The sequence below is a fragment of the Babylonia areolata genome, chromosome 23 (genome assembly GCF_041734735.1).
Source record: "Babylonia areolata isolate BAREFJ2019XMU chromosome 23, ASM4173473v1, whole genome shotgun sequence".
Lineage (NCBI taxonomy): Eukaryota > Metazoa > Mollusca > Gastropoda > Neogastropoda > Buccinidae > Babylonia > Babylonia areolata.
The window spans coordinates 27650860-27671882 of NC_134898.1; the positions used below are offsets into that span (position 1 = coordinate 27650860).

Consider the following 21023-nt stretch of genomic DNA (forward strand, 5'->3'; position numbering starts at 1 on the left):
GAAGGCGGGCATGGGGGAGGAGGAGGACAGGACGGTGAGGGGGGTGGGGCGTGCCTACCTGCAGGACAGCAGTGTGGGAGGCGTCAGACGAGCAGCACGCCCAAACCTCGTCGTCCGCATCGTCTGGGTCGCTATCATCGTCGTCAGCGCATGTATGATGAGGATTGTATGATGAATGTGTGGACTGTATGATGAATGGATGTGTAGACTGTATGATGGATGTATGTGTGGACTGTGTGATGGATGTGTAGACTGTATGATGGATGTATGTGTGGACTGTATGATGGATGTGTGGACTGTATGATGGATGTGTAGACTGTATGATGGATGTATGTGTGGACTGTGTGATGGATGTGTAGACTGTATGATGGATGTATGTGTGGACTGTATGATGGATGTGTGGACTGTATGATGGATGTGTAGACTGTATGATGGATGCATGTGTGGACTGTAGGATGGATGGATGTGTGGACTGTTGGATGTATGTATGGACTGTATGATGGATGAATGTGTGGACTGTATGATGGATGGATGTGTGGACTGTAGGATAGATGGATGTATGGACTGTAGGATGGATGTGTGGACTGCAGGACGGATGGATGTATGGACTGTAGGATGGATGGATGTGTGGACTGTATGATGGATGTGTGGGCTGCAGGATGGATGAATGTGTGGACTGTAGGATGGATGGATGTGTGGACTGTTGGATGTATGTATGGACTGTATGATGGATGAATGTGTGGACTGTATGATGGATGGATGTGTGGACTGTAGGATAGATGGATGTATGGACTGTAGGATGGATGTGTGGACTGCAGGACGGATGGATGTATGGACTGTAGGATGGATGGATGTGTGGACTGTATGATGGATGTGTGGGCTGCAGGATGGATGGATGTGTGGACTGCAGGATGGATGGATGTGTGGACTGTATGATGGATGTGTGGACTGTAGGATGGATGTATGGACTGTGATGCATGTGTGGACTATATGATAGCTGGATGTGTGGACTGCAGGATGGATGTATGGACTGTATGATGGATGGATGTGTGGACTGTATGATGGATGTGTGGACTGTATGAATGATGTATGGACAGTATGATGGATGGATGCGTGGACTGTAGGATGGATGGATGTATGGACTGTAGGATGGATGGATGTGTGGACTGCAGTATGGATGTGTGGACTGTATGATGGGTGTGTGGACTGTATGATGGATGAATGGACTGCAGGATGGATGTGTGGACTGTAGGATGGATGGATGTATGGACTGTAGGATGGATGTGTGGACTGTAGGATGGATGTGTGGACTGCAGTATGGATGTGTGGACTGTAGGATGGATGGATGTATGGACTTTATGATGGATGTGTGGACTGTATGATGGATGGATGGATGGACTGCAGGATGGATGTGTGTACTGCAGGATGGATGGATGTATGGACTGTATGATGGATGTATGGGTTGTAGGATGGATATGTGGACTGCAGGATGGATGGATGGATGGACTGTATGATGGATGTATGGACTGTAGGATGGATGTGTGGACTGCAGGATGGATGTGTGGACTGTAGGATGGATGGATGTGTGGACTGTATGATGGATGTGTGGACTGTATGATGGATAGATGTGTGGACTGTATGATGGATGGATGAGTGGACTGCAGTATGGATGTGTGGACTGTAGGATGGATGGATTTGTGGACTGTATGATGGATGTGTGGACTGCAGGATGGATGGATGTGTGGACTGTATGATGGATGTGTGGACTGTAGGATGGATGGATGTGTGGACTGTGTGATGGATGTGTGGACTGTAGGATGGATGGATGTGTGGACTGTATGATGGATGTGTGGACTGTAGGATGGATGGGTGTGTGGACTGTAGGATGGATGTGTGGACTGTAGGATGGATGGGTGTGTGGACTGCAGTATAGATGTGTGCATTGTAGGATGGATGTGTGGACTGTATGATGGATAGATGTGTGGACTGTTAGAATGATGTATGGACAGTATGATGGATGGATGTGGCGACTGTATGATGGATGTATGGACACTAGGATGGATGTGTGCACTGTAGGATGGATGTATGGACTGTAGGATGGATGGATGTGTGGACTGCAGTATGGATGTGTGAACTGCATGATGGATGTATGGACTGTAGGATGGATAAGACTGTAGGATGGATGTGTAGACTGTATGATTGATGTATGGACTGTAGGATAGATAGATGTATGGACTGTATGATGGATGTGTGGACTGTATGATGGATGTATGGACTGTTGGGTGGATAGATGTATGGACTGTAGGATGGATGTGTGAACTGTAGGATGGATAGATGTATGGACTGTATGATGGATGTGTGGACTGTTGGATGGATGTATGGACTGTAGGATGGATGGATATGTGGACTGATGGATGTGTTGACGGATGGATATGTGGACTGACGGATGATGGATGACGGATGGACGTGATGACTGATGGATGATGGATGTGTGGACTGATGGATGGGTGTGTGGACAATGGAATTTCACCTTTCCAGATGCCTGCGACGATTAGGAAAGTGTGTTTGTTTCTCCTGTTTGTGTATGTCGTTGAGGAGTTGTGTAGAAGGGAAAGTGAGGTTTTAAGTATTGTGATTTGAGTTGGGCATTACCTGGGCTTGTGATTATGTGATAGGTTTCAAGCATTCAATTTTTATTTATTGTTATTATTATTATTATTATTGGCATTAACATTATTATTATTATTATTATTTTAAGAATTATTAGCATTGTTATTACTATTATCATTATCATTATTATTATCAGCATTATTAGCGTTATTATTGTTAGCATTATTACTATCATTATTACTATTATCATTATCATCATTATCATCACCATCTTCATCATCGTCATCATCATTATGATAATGACAAAAAGAACAACAATATGTTGTAATTATTATTATCATCATCATCATCATGATCATCATCGGTGGACCCTCCACAGCCGTGGCAGTGTACAGCGTGGTCCGACTCGTCACGGTCCGCGCGCAGAGACGTCGTGCGGTGACGTCAGGCGTGGACGACACGCGCAGCGTGACGTTTCCTGATGTCACGGTGTGTGACGTACGCGCCGTACAGCTCAACAGGGTGCGGAGGGTGGTCAACAAAGCCAGCAGCCGCCTGCTGTGGGGACTACTGATCGCCAACCTTTCCCTGTACACACCTCTGGTAGGGAGGGATGTCTGTGTTGTGTTTGCGTTGTGTTGTGTTGCGTTTGTAGTATGTTGTGGTGTGAGTTTGTTGTTGTTGTTGTGGTGGTGTGTGTGTGTGTGTGTGTGTGTGTGTGTGCTGTGTTGTGTTGTGTTGCGTTTGTGGTATGTTGTGATGTGTGTGTGTGTGTGTGTGTGTGTGTGTGTGTGTCGAGTGAGTGAGCGAGTGAATGAGTGAGTGAGTGTGTGTATGTGTGAGTGTGAGTGAGTGAGTGTGTGTGTATGTGTGAGTGAGTGTATGTGTGTGAGTGAGTGAGTGTGTGTGTTTGCATGTGTGCGCGCGTGTGTTCTTTCAAAACGTCACTATGAGTGATGACGATAATGATGATAATTCTATGGAGACCCAAACTGGTTGAGAGTAAATGGTTCGTTTTTGTCCTTTCTTTATTTCTTTGTTCCTGTCTTTGTTTCTTCATGTGTTTAATTCTTTGTTTGCTTGTTTCCTGATATCATACATAACGCGGAAATTGTTTGTTAGTTTGTTTCCTGCAGGGAAATTGTTTGTTAGTTTGTTTCCTGATATCCCACATAACAGGGAAATTGTTTGTTAGTTTGTTTCCTGATATCCTACATAACTGATATCCTACATAACACGGAAATTGTTTGTTAGTTTGTTTCCTGATATCCTACATAACACGGAAATTGTTTGTTAGTTTGTTTCCCGATATCCTATATAACACGGAAATTGTTAGGGTTTTTTTCCTGATATCTTACATAACAAGAATGTTCTGGTGGAACCTACACAACCAGTCATTCTGACACTGTTTAACTCACTCAGTACGGCTAGCCCTCTCTTCTCCTCGACACAGACCCCTCGGATGTCCAGTGGGTGTCTCAATGACCCAACCTTTAGCTTCTGTCGTCAGAATTGTGGTATTCTTTGTCAACATTTACCTCTTCAGTATAAGAGCCTTCCGCTTGCAATATTTTGATGGTGGTAATTGGGGTGAAACGCTGTTAACGTCGTCTCTTTCGCCGTTCGTATGGAGAGAATTAAAACAGAACGCACGATAACTGTTTCAGAACGAGCAATCCGAGGCACAGAACAGACAGTTACGCCACCAGTACCAGACGTTGGTGGACCAGCTGTCGTCTGAGGAGAGGGATAAAGCTGGCTTCGTCCTGCAGGACAGGCTGACCGACTGTGCCCTGGGGGATGCCCCCTGTGAGGACAGGTCGGCTGTCTGCATGGCCTGGGAGGGCTCATGGGTGGATAGATGGATTGATGGATGGATGCTATGATGGAAGGGTGGCTGGGTAGATGGATGGATGGGTGGGTGCGTGCGTGGGTGGATGGATGGATAGATGGATGGTTTGACTGATGGAAGGAAGGAAGAATGGGTGGATGGATAGATGGATGGATGTACTGACATCGATGGATTGGTTGGTAGGTGGACGGATGGATGGTTGGGTGGGTGGATTGATGGGTGGATGGCCGGATGGAAATGACGGAAGGAAGGAAAGAAGGAAGGGTGGATGGATGGACTGATGGGTGGATAGTTGGATGGACTGACTGGAAGGAAGGAAGGATGAGTGGATTGATGGGTGGGTGGGGGTGGGTGGGTGGATGGACTGACTGATGTGTGGATGGATGGATGGACTGATTGGTGGATGTATCGACTTGTAGATCGATGGAAGAAAGGAAGGAAGCATGGATGGATGGATGGATTGAATGATGGACGGACGGACGGACGGATGGATGAATGGATGAACTGACTTATAGATGGATGGGTGTATCAACTGATGGATGGATGGAGTGATTGATTAATTGACTGATAGACTCTTGTTTTGGATGGGACGCAGATTAATGGATCGATTATGGGTATTATATTTTCATTCCTTATCCTGTCGGTTCGTCCTGACCTAATTCTGTGTTGTCAGAACTCATCCTGTTGCTTAACTTGACCTCATTCTGTGTTGTCACCACTCATCCTGTTGCTTAACCTGACCTCATTCTGTGTTGCCACCACTCATCATGTTGCTTAACTTGACCTAATTCTGTGTTGTCACCACTCATCCTGTTGCTTAACCTGACCTCATTCTGTGTTGCCACCACTCATCCTGTTGCTTAACCTGACCTCATTCTGTGTTGCCACCACTCATCCTGTTGCTTAACCTGACCTCATTCTGTGTTGCCACCACTCATCATGTTGCTTAACCTGATCTAATTCTGTGTTGCCACCACTCATCCTGTTACTTAACCTGACCTCATTCTGTGTTGTCACTACTCAACCTGTTGCTTAATCTGACCTAATTCTGCGCCGTGACTACTCATCCTGTTAATTCAGTCTGACCTCATTATGTGTAATATAGTTTTACCTGTGATTCTCTTGGTTCTTTCTGACCCCATTCTGTTCTAAAACATTATCACCACTTACTGTTGTTTTGCCCTGACATAATAATTATCTGCTGTCATCCTCATCCTGTTTGTTCATACCAGACCTAAATCGGCGCGTTTTGCATTATCGCAACTCAACCTGTTGTTTGAAACCTGACTTATTTATCTGATTCTGATTCCGGCAGCAATTTCACGCGGTTTTACCACCACAAGTACGGTAACTGCTACACCTTCAGCCCCGACTCTGCCCACCAAGACATCTGGCTGACTGGGCCCCAGCACGGTCAGTGTGCCCAGTGTGTGGTGCTTGTGGGACAGAGTGTTGTGCACGTGGGACTTTAGGATTGTGTATAGTGCACGTGGGACTTTAGGATTGTGTATAGTGCACGAGGGACATTAGGATTGTGTATAGTGCACGTGGGACGTTAGGACTGTGTACAGTGCACGTGGGACGTCAGGATTGTGCATAGTGCACGTAGGACGTTATGATTGTGCATAGTGCACGTGGGACATTAGGATTGTGAATAGTGCACGTAGGACGTTGGGATTGCGTTTAGTGCACGTCGGACGTTAGGATTGTGTTCAGTGTACGTGGGACATTAGGACTGTGTACAGTGCACGTGGGACGTCAGGATTGTGTGTAGTGCACGCAGGATGTTAGGATTGTGTATAGTGCACGTGGGACGTTAGGATCGTGTATAGTGCACGTGGGACATTAGGATTGTGTATAGTGCACGTGGGTCTTTAGGATTGTGTATAGTGCACGTGGGACGTTAGGATTGTGTATAGTGCACGTGGGACGTCAGGATTGTGTATAGTGCCCGTGGGACGTCAAGATTGTGCATAGTATACGTGGGACTTTAGGATTGTGTATAGTGCACGTGGGACATTAGGACTGTGTATAGTCCACGTAGGACGTTATGATTGTGTATAGTGCACGTGGGATATTAGGATTGTGTATAGTGCACGTGGGACTTTAGGATTGTGTATAGTGCACGTGTGACGTTAAGATTGTGTATAGTGCACGTGGGACGTTAGGAATGTGCATAGTGCACGTTGAATGTTAGGATTGTGTATAGTGCCCGTGGGACGTCAGGATTGTGTATAGTGCACGTGGGACGTCAGGATTGTGTATAGTGCATGTGGGACGTTAGGACTGTGTCTCGTGCATGTGAGACATTATGATCGGGTATAGTGCACGTGGGACGTCAGGACTGTGTATAGTGCAAGTGGGACGTCAGGATTGTGTATAGTGTACCTGGGACGTCAGGATTGTGTATATTGCACGTGGGACGTTAGGATTGTGTATAGTGCAAGTGGAACGTTTGGATTGTGTATAGTGCACGTGGGACGTTAGGATTGTGTATAGTGCAAGTGGGGCGTTAGGATTGTGTACAGTGCACGTGGGACGTTAGGACTGTGAAAAGTGTACGTGGGACGTTAGGAATGTGTATAGTGCACGTGGGACGTCAGGATTGTGTATAGTCCACGTTGAATGTTAGGATTGTGTATTGTGCACGTGGGACGTCAGGATTGTGTATAGTGCACGTAGGACGTTAGGATTGTGTATAGTGCACGTTGAATGTTAGGATTGTGTATAGTGCACGTGGGACGTTAGGATTGTGTATAGTGCACCTAGGACGTCAGGATTGTGTATAGTGCACGTGGGACGTGAGGATCGTGTATAGTGCACGTGGGACGTCAGGATTGTGTATAGTGCACGTGTGACGTCAGGATCGTGTATAGTGCCCGTGGGACGTTAGGATTGTGTATATTGCACGTTGAATGTTAGGATTGTGTATAGTGCATGTGGGACGTCAGGATTGTGTATAGTGTACGTAGGACGTTAGGATTGTGTATAGTGCACGTAGGACGTTAGGATTGTATGTAGTGCACGTTAAATGTTAGGATTGTGTATAGTGCACGTGGGACGTCAGGATTGTGTATAGTGCACGTGGGACGTTAGGATTGTGTATAGTGCACGTGGGACGTCAGGATTGTGTATAGTGCACGTGGGACGTTAGGATTGTGTATAGTGCACGTTGAATGTTAGGATTGTGTATAGTGCACGTGGGACGTTAGGATTGTGTATAGTGCACCTAGGACGTCAGGATTGTGTATAGTGCACGTGGGACGTGAGGATCGTGTATAGTGCACGTGGGACGTCAGGATTGTGTATAGTGCACGTGTGACGTCAGGATCGTGTATAGTGCCCGTGGGACGTTAGGATTGTGTATATTGCACGTTGAATGTTAGGATTGTGTATAGTGCACGTGGGACGTCAGGATTGTGTATAGTGCACGTAGGACGTTAGGATTGTGTATAGTGCACGTAGGACGTTAGGATTGTATATAGTGCACGTTAAATGTTAGGATTGTGTATAGTGCACGTGGGGCGTCAGGATTGTGTATAGTGCACGTAGGACGTTAGGATTGTGTATAGTGCACGTGGGACGTCAGGATTGTGTATAGTGCACGTGGGACGTTAGGATTGTGTATAGTGCACGTTGAATGTTAGGATTGTGTATAGTGCATGTAGGAATTGGGACGTTATGATTGTGCTCAGCGCATGTGGGACAGTAGGACCGTGGATAGCGCACGTGTGACACTAGAATGTGTATAGTACTCACGGGACATTAGGATCGTGTGTAGTGCACGTGCGACATATGGGCAATTCAAGTGCAGGATGGACACAATACTAAACAGTAGAGTGTCCCCTTGTTGTCTGATTAATCAAGGCCGTATTGCCAGAAAAGAAGAAGATAAAAAGAACAATAAAAGAAACTTAATGAAGGACAAAAACATGATGAACTGTTTTGACGTCTGTCAGCAAAATGAACTCACAGTGGGATGACGTCTGTGATGACGTCTTTCAACATGGTGAGGCGATAAAATGATGACATCTATCAACAAGGTAAGGTAACAATAAGGCGACGTCTGTCAACAAGATGATGACGTCTGTCAATAAGGTGAGGTGACAATGTCATGACGTCTACCAACAAGGTATGACGTCTGTAAACAAGTTGAGGTGGCAACGTGATGACGTTTGTCAACATGATGATGACGTCTGTTAACAAGATGATGACGTTTGTCAACAAGATGACGTGACAATATAATGACGTCTGTCAACAAGTTGACGTCACAACATGAACCATAATGTCTCAGGCCTCATACTGAAACTGATGACCAGCCTGAATGACGTCACTCAGGAGGAGGCTGGCTTTGTGATTGGTGTTCACCAGTCACGTGACACGCCCTTTCTGCCTGAAGAGGGCTTCTTTGTGCCGGCAGGTCAGGTCACCTACGTTTCTCTTACCAAGGTAATTATCGCAGACATGTGTGTGTGTGTGTGTGTGTGTGGAGAGACACACAGAGAGAACGAGAAAGAGAGAGAGGTGAGACAGACAGACAGACAGATGAAACATCCTCTGGGACCTGACAGGAGAATCAAACTGGCAGGCCAGAAAGACCATTTGGAGGCTAGGATTAGGAAGGAGGTCGTTACAGTGCTGTCATACTTCCTAACAAAATCCAGTCCAGCTTGTGGGAAGTTGCCTATCTGTCAGACTGCCATGGCTGCCTATCATAATGTGCACACGTGGCTGGTATTACATCCCCAATTTTTGCTTGTGTGGAACCAGACGTAACATTCCCCTATTCCACTATCCCTCAGTAAAAAAAAAAAAAAAAGACAAAAAAAGACATAGTGTTCTTGACTAGGAAGGTGACGACAGACACAGTTATTTCTATTTTCACAAGAGGGGACTTCCTGATCAAATCTAGTGTTGTCCAGTGTGTTCAACTTTGCTGAAAGTCTGATGTTGTTCAATGTGTACAACTTTGCTGAAAGTCTGATGTTGTTCAATGTGTACTGCTTTGCTGAAAGTCTGATGTTGTTCAATGTGTACAGCTTTGCTGAAAGTCTGATGTTGTTCAATGTGTACAGCTTTGCTGAAAGTCTGACGTTGTTCAGTGTGTACAACTTTGCTGAAAGTCTGATGTTGTTCTATGTGTACAGCTTTGCTGAAAGTCTGACGTTGTGCAATGTGTACAACTTTGCTGAAAGTCTGACGTTGTTCAGTGTGTACAGCTTTGCTGGAACGCAACAGCTCATTTGTCTTTGATGTGTCTTCTGCTTTGTTTCTTTGTTTGCTTGGTGTTTCGTTTGGTCTCAGATATTATCTCATACATAATGTTGTCACTCTAGATTCTAAAGTGTGTCTGCAGTCATACAGTGTGGATGATGATGATACAGGTGTTGTGTCTGCTGTCATATGGTGTGGATGATGATGACACAGGTGTTGTGACTGCTGTCATATGGTGTGGATGATGATGATGATACAGGTGTTGTGTCTGCTGTCATATGGTGTGGACGATGATGATGACACAGGTGTTGTGACTGCAGTCATATGGTGTGGATGATGATGACACAGGTGTTGTGACTGCTGTCATATGGTGTGGATGATGATGATGATACAGGTGTTGTGTCTGCTGTCATATGGTGTGGATGATGATGACACAGGTGTTGTGTCTGCAGTCATACAGTGTGGATGATGATGATACAGGTGTTGTGTCTGCAGTCATACAGTGTGGATGATGATGACACAGGTGTTGTGACTGCTGTCATATGGTGTGGATGATGATGATGATACAGGTGTTGTGTCTGCTGTCATATGGTGTGGATGATGATGATGACACAGGTGTTGTGTCTGCAGTCATACAGTGTGGATGATGATGATGATACAGGTGTTGTGTCTGCTGTCATATGGTGTGGATGATGATGACACATGTGTTGTGACTGCTGTCATATGGTGTGGATGATGATGATGACACAGGTGTTGTGACTGCTGTCATATGGTGTGGATGATGATGACAGAGGTTGTGTCTGCAGTCATATGGTGTGGATGACGATGACACAGGTGTTGTGTCTGCTGTCATATGGTGTGGACGATGATGATGACACAGGTGTTGTGACTGCTGTCATATGGTGTGGATGATGATGACACAGGTGTTGTGACTGCTGTCATATGGTGTGGATGATGATGACACAGGTGTTGTGTCTGCAGTCATATGGTGTGGATGATGACACAGGTGTTGTGTCTGCAGTCATATGGTGTGGATGATGATGACACAGGTGTTGTGTCTGCAGTCATATGGTGTGGATGATGATGACACAGGTGTTGTGTCTGCAGTCATATGGTGTGGATGATGATGATAACACAGGTGTTGTGTCTGCAGTCATACAGTGTGGATGATGATAACACAGGTGTTGTGTCTGCAGTCATATGGTGTGGATGATGACACAGGTGTTGTGTCTGCAGTCATATGGTGTGGATGATGATGATGACACAGAGGTTGTGTCTGCAGTCATACAGTGTGGATGATGATGACACAGGTGTTGTGTCTGCAGTCATACAGTGTGGATGATGATGATGATACAGGTGTTGTGTCTGCTGTCATATGGTGTGGATGATGATGACACAGAGGTTGTGTCTGCAGTCATATGGTGTGGATGATGATGACACAGGTGTTGTGACTGCAGTCATATGGTGTGGATGATGACACAGGTGTTGTGTCTGCAGTCATATGGTGTGGATGATGATGACACAGGTGTTGTGTCTGCAGTCATATGGTGTGGATGACGATGACACAGGTGTTGTGTCTGCAGTCATATGGTGTGGATGATGATGACACAGGTGTTGTGACTGCAGTCATATGGTGTGGATGATGACACAGGTGTTGTGTCTGCAGTCATACAGTGTGGATGATGATGATACAGGTGTTGTGTCTGCAGTCATACAGTGTGGATGATGATGATGATACAGGTGTTGTGTCTGCAGTCATACAGTGTGGATGATGATGACACATGTGTTGTGACTGCAGTCATATGGTGTGGATAGTGAAGGTACAGGTGTTGTTTTGTAGAACTGTCTGCAGTTCACGCATTGTGGATGAAGATGATGATGATGATGATGATGATGATGATGATGATGATGATGATGTCATGGGGCTTGTTGTGCAGGACTCTTTGCTGTCATACAGTGTAGATGATGATGATGATATCGATGACGACGACATGAGTGTTGTTTGTGGAGGACTCTCCGAAGTCAAATAATGTGAATGATGACACAGAATGTGTCGCTGTGCAGGACTGCTGGCAGCACATACAGTGTGTGGTAATGACGACATGTGTGGTGTTGTGCAGAGCACTCAATCTCTGGAATCAGACTGTGTGGATGAAGAGGAAGACAGCGACCGCAACCTGTACGCTGCTGACACTGGCTGGCGTTACTCTCAGAGAGTGAGCTGCCGAGAAATAATGACATATGTTAAGGAAGGAAGGAACGAACGAATGAATGAATGAATGAATGATAATTGATTGTTTGATTAATTACGGTTGTTTTTGTTTTTTTTATAGGTAATGGCAATGGTGTTTTTTTTCATACAGCCTTCAAACGAAGGTGACGTTATTCTCACAGAGTGAGCTGCTGAGAAATGATAATTTAGAATATGTGAATGAATGAATGAATGAATCAATGGCAATCTTCTTCTTCTTTCTTCTTCTTCTTTCCGTTACACGACCAACATCGACTCTGTCGTGGTTCATGCATACTGGGTATTTTCGTGTCTCCGTAACCCACCGGACACTGACATAGGTTACAGGATATTTAACGTGCGTATTTGATCTTCTGCGTGTGTGTACGCACGAAGGGGGTTCAGGCACTAGCAGGTCTGCACATATGTTGACCTGGGAGATCGGAAAAACCTCTACCCTTTACCCACCGGGCGCCGTTACCGTGAATCGAACCTGGGACCCTCAGATTGAAAGTCCAACACTTAAACCATTCGGCTATTGCGCCGATTAATTACGTTTCATCATCTGATGGTAATGGAGTAAGCAATCAGTTTTTTTTTCATCCAGCCTTCAAAAGAACAGAGGGAATGAAAGAAACGGGTCAGAAAAGAACATCAGGCATTAGGAGAAAGAGAAAATAGATTATTCTGTCGATACAGAATGTACAATATAAAATCATCATTGCATGAATAAAAATCCATAACAGTGCAAACCTAAAGGTTAATGAGAGAGAGAGAGAGAGAGAGAGAGAGAGAGAGAGAGATTTTTTGTCGGATTTTTTTTTTATGAATCAGTCAATGGCCCATGCCATTCGGGTTGGATACAAGTGAATGCAGAGGTACCTACAAACACCGTGCATTCAAAGCCTTGTCCAGGAACAAAGCCAAGTACATGAGAGAGACAGAGACATAGGCACAGAGACAGACACAAAGGCAGACAGAGGAACAGAAACATGGAGAGAGACAGAGGGACTGTGAATGGCAGATAGAACAATCCTCTGCTGTTCACTCTGACTGACTCGGGTAGCTTGGTGGGCTCTGTGCACAGGGCTGTCAACACGGCTGTCTGCAGCGAGAGCTGTACGACCGCTGTGACTGCTGCGACCTTGACCTTCCCTGCCCCTCCACCTTCCTGAATCAGTCTTCCAATCTCACGGGTCACGTGGCCGCGCCGAGATGCTCTTCAGAGGAAGGTGACTGAGGTTTGAGATCATTTATAACAGCGTGTCCAGCAGGCCTCGGTCTGTTGGCAGGTTGAAGGTTGTGACGTATTTTGGAAATGAGGGGCGACAAATCAGTTCGTTATTGGGGAATAGTTTTAACAAGAAGATCCTAAAAGAATGACTGATGAAGGGAGAGGAAAAATGACTATATACTTGATAAAAAGGATTGACGTAGGAAGAGGAAAATGACTGGATCCTTGATAAAAACAGGATTGATGTAGGGAGAGGAAAATGACTATATCCTTGATAAAACGGATTGACGTAGGAAGAGGAAAACGACTAGATCCTCGATAAAAATATTGATTTACGGAGAAGAAAATGACTATCATCCTTGATATATATAAAAAAAAGGATTGATGTAGGGAGAGGAAAATAACTATCATCCTTGATAAAAGAGTTGATGAAGGGAGAGGAAAACGAATAGATCCTAGTTTAAAATATTGATTTACGGAGAGGAAAATGACTAGATCTTTGAAAAAAGGATTGATGTAGGGAGAGGAAAATGACTAGATCCTTGAAAAAAGGGTTGATGAAGGGACAGGAAAATGACTAGATTATTGATAAAAGGATTGATATAGGGAGAGGAAAATGACTAGATCCTTGATGAAAAAAGGATTGATGTAGGGAGAGGAAAATGACTAGATCCTTGATAAAAAGGATTGATATAGGGAGAGGAAAATGACTATATCCTTGATAAAAGGTTTGATGTAGGAAGAGGAAAATGACTAGATCCTTGATAAAAAGGATTGATGAAGGGAGAGGAAAATGACTAGATCCCTGATAAAAAGGATTGGTGAAGGGAGAGGAAAATGACTAGATCCTTGATAAAATGGATTGATATAGGGAAAGCAGCATGACTGGATCCTTGGGGAAGAATTGATGAAGGGAACGGTGTATGTTTTGGACTCGGACGAATGATAACGGTTGGAGAGTGATATTGCACAGAGTGTTTTGACAAATGATTGTAGTTAAAGAGGGATATACATAGGACCTAAATAAATAGTTGATGGTTGGATGTGATATGTCGAGAATGTAAAATAATGATGGCTGGATTGGAATACGCATAGAATCTAGATGAATAACGGTGGTTAGACTGGGATGTATACGGAAGCTAGACTGATAATTGTGGTTGATTGGTCATTGACTTTAACGTCTGTTCACGAAAGTGATTTCAGACGCGGAAAAAAAATGTGTGCAGTGTATGTGTTTATGTGTATGGGAACGTGTTCGAACTGTATACAATTATAAATGTAACACGAAATATAAATCTAGAATGGAGAAAGAAATATGGGGGATGGAAACAAACAAAGGAATCCAATTAATCAAGCATAAAACCATCCCTATGACGAACGAGAAAAAGAACCATAACATCAACTGACTGGTAAAAAAGGTAAGAGTCAAATGTCTGAATACTTCTGGTAATTAGCTATTGGGCATTTAGATAAACTAACCAAAAATTCGTAAATTGATGACGAAGAGTTAAATAGTTTTTTGTAACTGAGTTTTTTTTGGAAAGAAAAGGAATGGCTAATTGTGGTTGAGTTGGAAGGTGTCTAGAATGTAAATGAATAATAATGATTGCTAGTGTTGTGCTTAGAATGTAGACAACGCTGGCTAGAGAGAGGCGTGTTCAGGGATGACTGATGGTGGTTTGACAAGCTCGTCATATTGCAATATATCAACGAAGATATCCTTGTTACTGATAGGTGTCAGCTTTCTGATTCACAAACGTTACGAGACAAAGCTTCTGGTACACATGCTCGTTGTGTGTGGGGTGGGTGGGTGGGTGGGTGCGGGGGTTTCCATCGTGTACACCACGGCTGTTGACAGTGATGATAATTATGGCAGTGGAGTGATGGTGTGGTGTGAGATGGTGGAGTGTGTGTACACCACAATGACAGTGATGATAATTATGACAGTGGAGTGATGGTGTGGGGTGGGATGGTGGAATGTGTGTACACCACAATGTCAGTGATGATAATTATGACAGTGGAGTGATGGTGTGGTGTGGTATGATGGAGTGTGTGTACACCACAATGACAGTGATGATAATTATGACAGTGGAGTGATGGTGTGGTGTGGTATGGTATGGTATGATGGAGTGTGTGTGCACCACAATGACAGTGATGATAATTATGACAGTGGAGTGATGGTGTGGTATGGTGGAGTGTGTGTACACCACAATGACAGTGATGATAATTATGACAGTGGAGTGATGGTGTGGTGTGGTATGATGGAGTGTGTGTACACCACAATGACAGTGATGATAATTATGACAGTGGAGTGATGGTGTGGTGTGGTATGATGGAGTGTGTGTACACCACAATGACAGTGATGATAATTATGACAGTGGAGTGATGGTGTGGTGTGGTATGATGGAGTGTGTGTACACCACAATGACAGTGATGATAATTATAGTAGTGGAGTGATGGTGTGGTGTGGTGTGGTGTGATGGAGTGTGTGTGCACCACAATGACAGTGATGATAATTATGACAGTGGAGTGATGGTGTGGGGTGGGATGGTGGAATGTGTGTACACCACAACGACAGTGATGATAATTACGACAGTGGAGTGATGGTGTGGTGTGGTGTGGTGGAGTGTGTGTACACCACAATGACAGTGATGATAATTATGGTAGTGGAGTGATGGTGTGGTGTGATGGAGTGTGTGTACACCACAATGACAGTGATGATAATTATGACAGTGGAGTGATGGTGTGGTATGGTATGATGGAGTGTGTGTACACCACAATGACAGTGATGATAATTATGACAGTGGAGTAATGGTGTGGTGTGGTATGATGGAGTGTGTGTACACCACAATGACAGTGATGATAATTATGACAGTGGAGTGATGGTGTGGGGTGGGATGGTGTGGAGTGTGTGTACACCACAATGACAGTGATGATAATTATGACAGTGGAGTAATGGTGTGGTGTAGTGTGGTGGAGTGTGTGTACACCACAATGACAGTGATGATAATTATGACAGTGGAGTGCTGGTGTGGTATGGTGTGGTGGAGTGTGTGTACACCACAATGACAGTGATGATAATTATGACAGTGGAGTAATGGTGTGGTGTGGTGTGGTGGAGTGTGTGTACACCACAATGACAGTGATGATAATTATGACAGTGGAGTGCTGGTGTGGTGTGGTGTGGTGGAGTGTGTGTACACCACAATGACAGTGATGATAATTATGGTAGTGGAGTGATGGTGTGGTGTGGTGTGGTGGAGTGTGTGTACACCACAATGACAGTGATGATAATTATGGTAGTGGAGTGATGGTGTGGTGTGGTGTGGTGGAGTGTGTGTACACCACAATGACAGTGATGATAATTATGACAGTGGAGTGATGGTGTGGTATGGTGGAGTGTGTGTACACCACAATGACAGTGATGATAATTATGACAGTGGAGTGATGGTGTGGGGTGGGATGGTGGAATGTGTGTACACCACAATGACAGTGATGATAATTATAGTAGTGGAGTGATGGTGTGGTGTGGTGTGGTGTGGTGTGGTGTGGTGGAGTGTGTGTACACCACAATGACAGTGATGATAATTATGACAGTGGAGTGATGGTGTGGTGTGATGGAGTGTGTGTACACCACAATGACAGTGATGATAATTATGACAGTGGAGTGATGGTGTGGTGTGGTATGATGGAGTGTGTGTACACCACAATGACAGTGATGATAATTATGACAGTGGAGTAATGGTGTGGTGTGGTGTGGTGGAGTGTGTGTACACCACAATGACAGTGATGATAATTATGACAGTGGAGTGCTGGTGTGGTGTGGTGTGGTGGAGTGTGTGTACACCACAATGACAGTGATGATAATTATGGTAGTGGAGTGATGGTGTGGTGTGGTGTGGTGGAGTGTGTGTACACCACAATGACAGTGATGATAATTATGGTAGTGGAGTGATGGTGTGGTGTGGTGTGGTGGAGTGTGTGTACACCACAATGACAGTGATGATAATTATGACAGTGGAGTGATGGTGTGGTATGGTGGAGTGTGTGTACACCACAATGACAGTGATGATAATTATGACAGTGGAGTGATGGTGTGGGGTGGGATGGTGGAATGTGTGTACACCACAATGACAGTGATGATAATTATAGTAGTGGAGTGATGGTGTGGTGTGGTGTGGTGTGGTGTGGTGTGGTGGAGTGTGTGTACACCACAATGACAGTAATGATAATTATGACAGTGGAGTGATGGTGTGGGGTGGGATGGTGGAGTGTGTGTACACCACAATGACAGTGATGATAATTATGACAGTGGAGTGATGGTGTGGTGTGATGGAGTGTGTGTACACCACAATGACAGTGATGATAATTATGACAGTGGAGTGATGGTGTGGTGTGGTATGATGGAGTGTGTGTACACCACAATGACAGTGATGATAATTATGACAGTGGAGTGATGGTGTGGTGTGGTATGATGGAGTGTGTGTACACCACAATGACAGTGATGATAATTATGACAGTGGAGTGATGGTGTAGGGTGGGATGGTGGAGTGTGTGTACACCACAATGACAGTGATGATAATTATGACAGTGGAGTGATGGTGTGGGGTGGGATGGTGGAGTGTGTGTACACCACAATGACAGTGATGATAATTATGACAGTGGAGTGATGGTGTGGGGTGGGATGGTGTGGAGTGTGTGTACACCACAATGACAGTGATGATAATTATGGCAGTGGAGTGATGGTGTGGTGTGGTGTGGTGGAGTGTGTGTACACCACAATGACAGTGATGATAATTATGACAGTGGAGTGATGGTGTGGTGTGGTGTGGTGGAGTGTGTGTACAACACAGGGTGGGTGCGGGGTGTTCCATCGTGTACACCACAATGACAGTGATGATAATTATGGCAGTGGAGTGATGGTGTGGTGTGGTGTGGTGGAGTGTGTGTACACCACAATGACAGTGATGATAATTATGACAGTGGAGTGATGGTGTGGTGTGGGGTGGTGGAGTGTGTGTACACCACAATGGCAGTGATGATAATTATGACAGTGGAGTGGTGTGGTGTGGGGTGGTGGAGTGTGTGTACACCACAATGGCAGTGATGATAATTATGGTAGTGGAGTGATGGTGTGGTATGGTATGATGGAGTATGTGTACACCACAATGGCAGTGATGATAATTATGACAGTGGAGTGATGGTGTAGGGTGGGATGGTGGAGTGTTTGTACACTGACCACAACCGTTGACAGTGATGATAATATTGACAGTGGAGTGATGGTGTGGTGTGGTGTGGTGGAGTGTACATTACGGCTGCTGACAGTGTGTGGATGGGGGTGGGGGGCTGGTGATGTTGTTACAGAGCTAAGTTGCCGGTCCGATGTAACACAGAGCTACACTGACAGTTCACTGCCTTGTCTCACTCACTGCCCATCACGCTGCAGGTATCTCTGTCCCTCTGTCTGTCTGTCTGTCTGCCTACTGGTCGTTTTGTCCGAATGTTCGCTTCTCGAGTTGTATGTCTACCAGACAGATCGGCTTCGGTCCACTCTGTTTAGGCATACCCAGATTCAAACACTCGACTGTTGGCCGCCGTTCTTTCTCTGTCTCTGGACCTTGCGATTGGAATGAACTTCCTCTTTCGCTTCGTCAAGTCTCCACACTCAGCTCTTTCAAGTCTGGCCTTAAAACCCACCTCTTCCCAAAATAGCCTACCTTGCCTGCCCTTTCTTATCTTTAGTTTCTACAGTTTTAGTTATGCATGCGTGTGAATGGCTGGTGCGAAAGCGCTTTGATTTGTCTCTGCACAAGATTCAGTGCTATATAAATACCATTATTATTATTATCATTACTCTCCGAAGATTTCGCTGTTTACGTGTCTGTCCGCATGTTAACGTGTCCGTGTAATAGCTGTGAAAATACCAGTGTCATTGTCTGTCTGTGTGTCCGTGTATTGGCTGCGAAAGTACCAGTGTTTTCATTTTACTTTCTCTTTGACCAAAGAGGTTTCAAAGGGTGAAATTGCCTTCATTGTGTGTGTGTGTGTGTGTGTGTGTGTGTGTGTGTGTGTGTGTGTGTGTGTGTGTGTGTGTGTGTGTGTGTGTGTGTGTGTGTGTGTGTGTGTCTTTGCCTGTGTATGTCTGTGTGTGTGTGTGTGTGTGTGTGTATGTGTGTGCTGTAATTGTGTGTGTGTGTGCTTGAAAGTGTAAGCGTGCGTGCATGTGTGTGTGTATGTGTGTGTGTAGTATGTGTGTGCTTGTGTGTGTGTGTGCGTGTGTGTGCATGTATGTGTGTGTTTGTGTGCGTGGGTGCCTGCCTGCCTACCTGCGTGCGTGTGCGTGCGTGTATGCGTATGCATATGTGTGTGTGTATGTGTGCGTATGTGTGTGCTTGCGTGCGTGCGAGCGTACGTATCTGTGTGTATGAAGTAGACGAGTAATGATGAAGAAGAAACGATCCTGAGCGGTGGGAGGAAGAGGTGGATGGCTGCAGTCTGACTGGTGGCAGTGCTACATGTCTGTGTGTATTACAGGCAGACCAGGTTCCCGGGCCGTGTGTCCATCAGCACCCTCATAGTGCAGCAGTCGTACCCCACTGATGGTGGTAGGGATGAAGGTGCAGGTGACTTTTTTTTTGAATGCATCAGCTTCTTCTTCACAGTCGCAAACAGTATCATCATCATTGTCAACATCAACATCGTCGTCGTCGTTGTCATCGTCATCATCATCATCATCATCATCATGTCATCATCGTTGTCACCACCATCATCATCATCATCATCTTCATCTTCATCATCACCACGACCACCACCACCATCATCATCATCTTCTTCATCTTCTTCATCATCACCACCACCATCACCATCATCATCATTATCACCACCACCATCATCATCATCACCATATCACCACCACCACCACCACCATCATCATCATCATCATGTCATCATCAACAACTATCATCACCACCATCGCTACCTCCCTCACTAATCACAACTACCACCACCGCCACCACCTTCCTCACGACCACGACACTCACCGCCACCACCACCACCACCACAATCACCATCACCACCTTCCTCACGACCATGACACTCACCGCCACCACCACCACCACCACCTTCCTCACGACCACGACACTCACCGCCACCACCACCACCACCACCTTCCTCACGACCACGACACTCACCGCCACCACCACCACCACCTTCCTCACGACCACGACACTCACCGCCACCACCACCACCTTCCTCACGACCACGACACTCACCGCCACCACCACCACCTTCCTCACGACCACGACACTCACCGCCACCACCAACACCACCACAATCACCATCACCACCTTCCTCACGACCACGACACTCACCGCCACCACCACCATCACCACCTTCCTCACGACCACGACACTCACCGCCACCACCACCACCAGCACCACCTTCCTCACGACCACGACACTCACCGCCACCACCACCACCACCAACCACCCCGACCACCACCACCATGACCGAAATCGACAAAGTGACACACATGATTATTACACATCAAAACGGGTATGATAATCATTACTCTTTGCAAGACCAAGGCGAGCAGCTTCAAGCCATTGTTGCTCAGCGCTTCGTGTCAGCTTTGTACACGTGACAAGAACAAACAAATGAACACAACCACTCAGAAGACACTTGTTAAGAAGAAGAAGAAGGAGGAGGAAAAGAAGAACGATGAGGAGAAGAAGAAGGAGGAGGAGGAAGAGAAGAAAGATGAGGAGAAGGAGGAGGAGAAGAAGAAGGAGGAGGAGGAAGAGAAGAAGGATGAGGAGAAGAAGGAGGAGGAGGAGAAGAAGATGAAGGAGGAGGAGGAAGAAGAGAAGAAAGATGAGGAGAAG

General features: G+C 45.5%; 1 protein-coding gene across 1 annotated transcript in view; it reads left to right on the forward strand.

Annotated features, from left to right (window-relative positions):
- The first annotated feature begins 10 nt into the window (after nucleotides 1–10).
- The window catches only part of LOC143297627 (epithelial sodium channel subunit alpha-like), a 26319-nt gene continuing 5306 nt past the window's right edge, over nucleotides 11–21023 (forward strand). Inside the window, exons 1-9 of the mRNA XM_076610043.1 lie at nucleotides 11–152; nucleotides 2990–3213; nucleotides 4278–4429; nucleotides 5778–5875; nucleotides 8757–8911; nucleotides 11797–11892; nucleotides 12994–13138; nucleotides 18505–18586; nucleotides 19675–19757. Of these exons, the coding sequence (XP_076466158.1) occupies nucleotides 11–152; nucleotides 2990–3213; nucleotides 4278–4429; nucleotides 5778–5875; nucleotides 8757–8911; nucleotides 11797–11892; nucleotides 12994–13138; nucleotides 18505–18586; nucleotides 19675–19757 (1177 nt within the window). The remainder of the gene's footprint in view (nucleotides 153–2989; nucleotides 3214–4277; nucleotides 4430–5777; nucleotides 5876–8756; nucleotides 8912–11796; nucleotides 11893–12993; nucleotides 13139–18504; nucleotides 18587–19674; nucleotides 19758–21023) is intronic.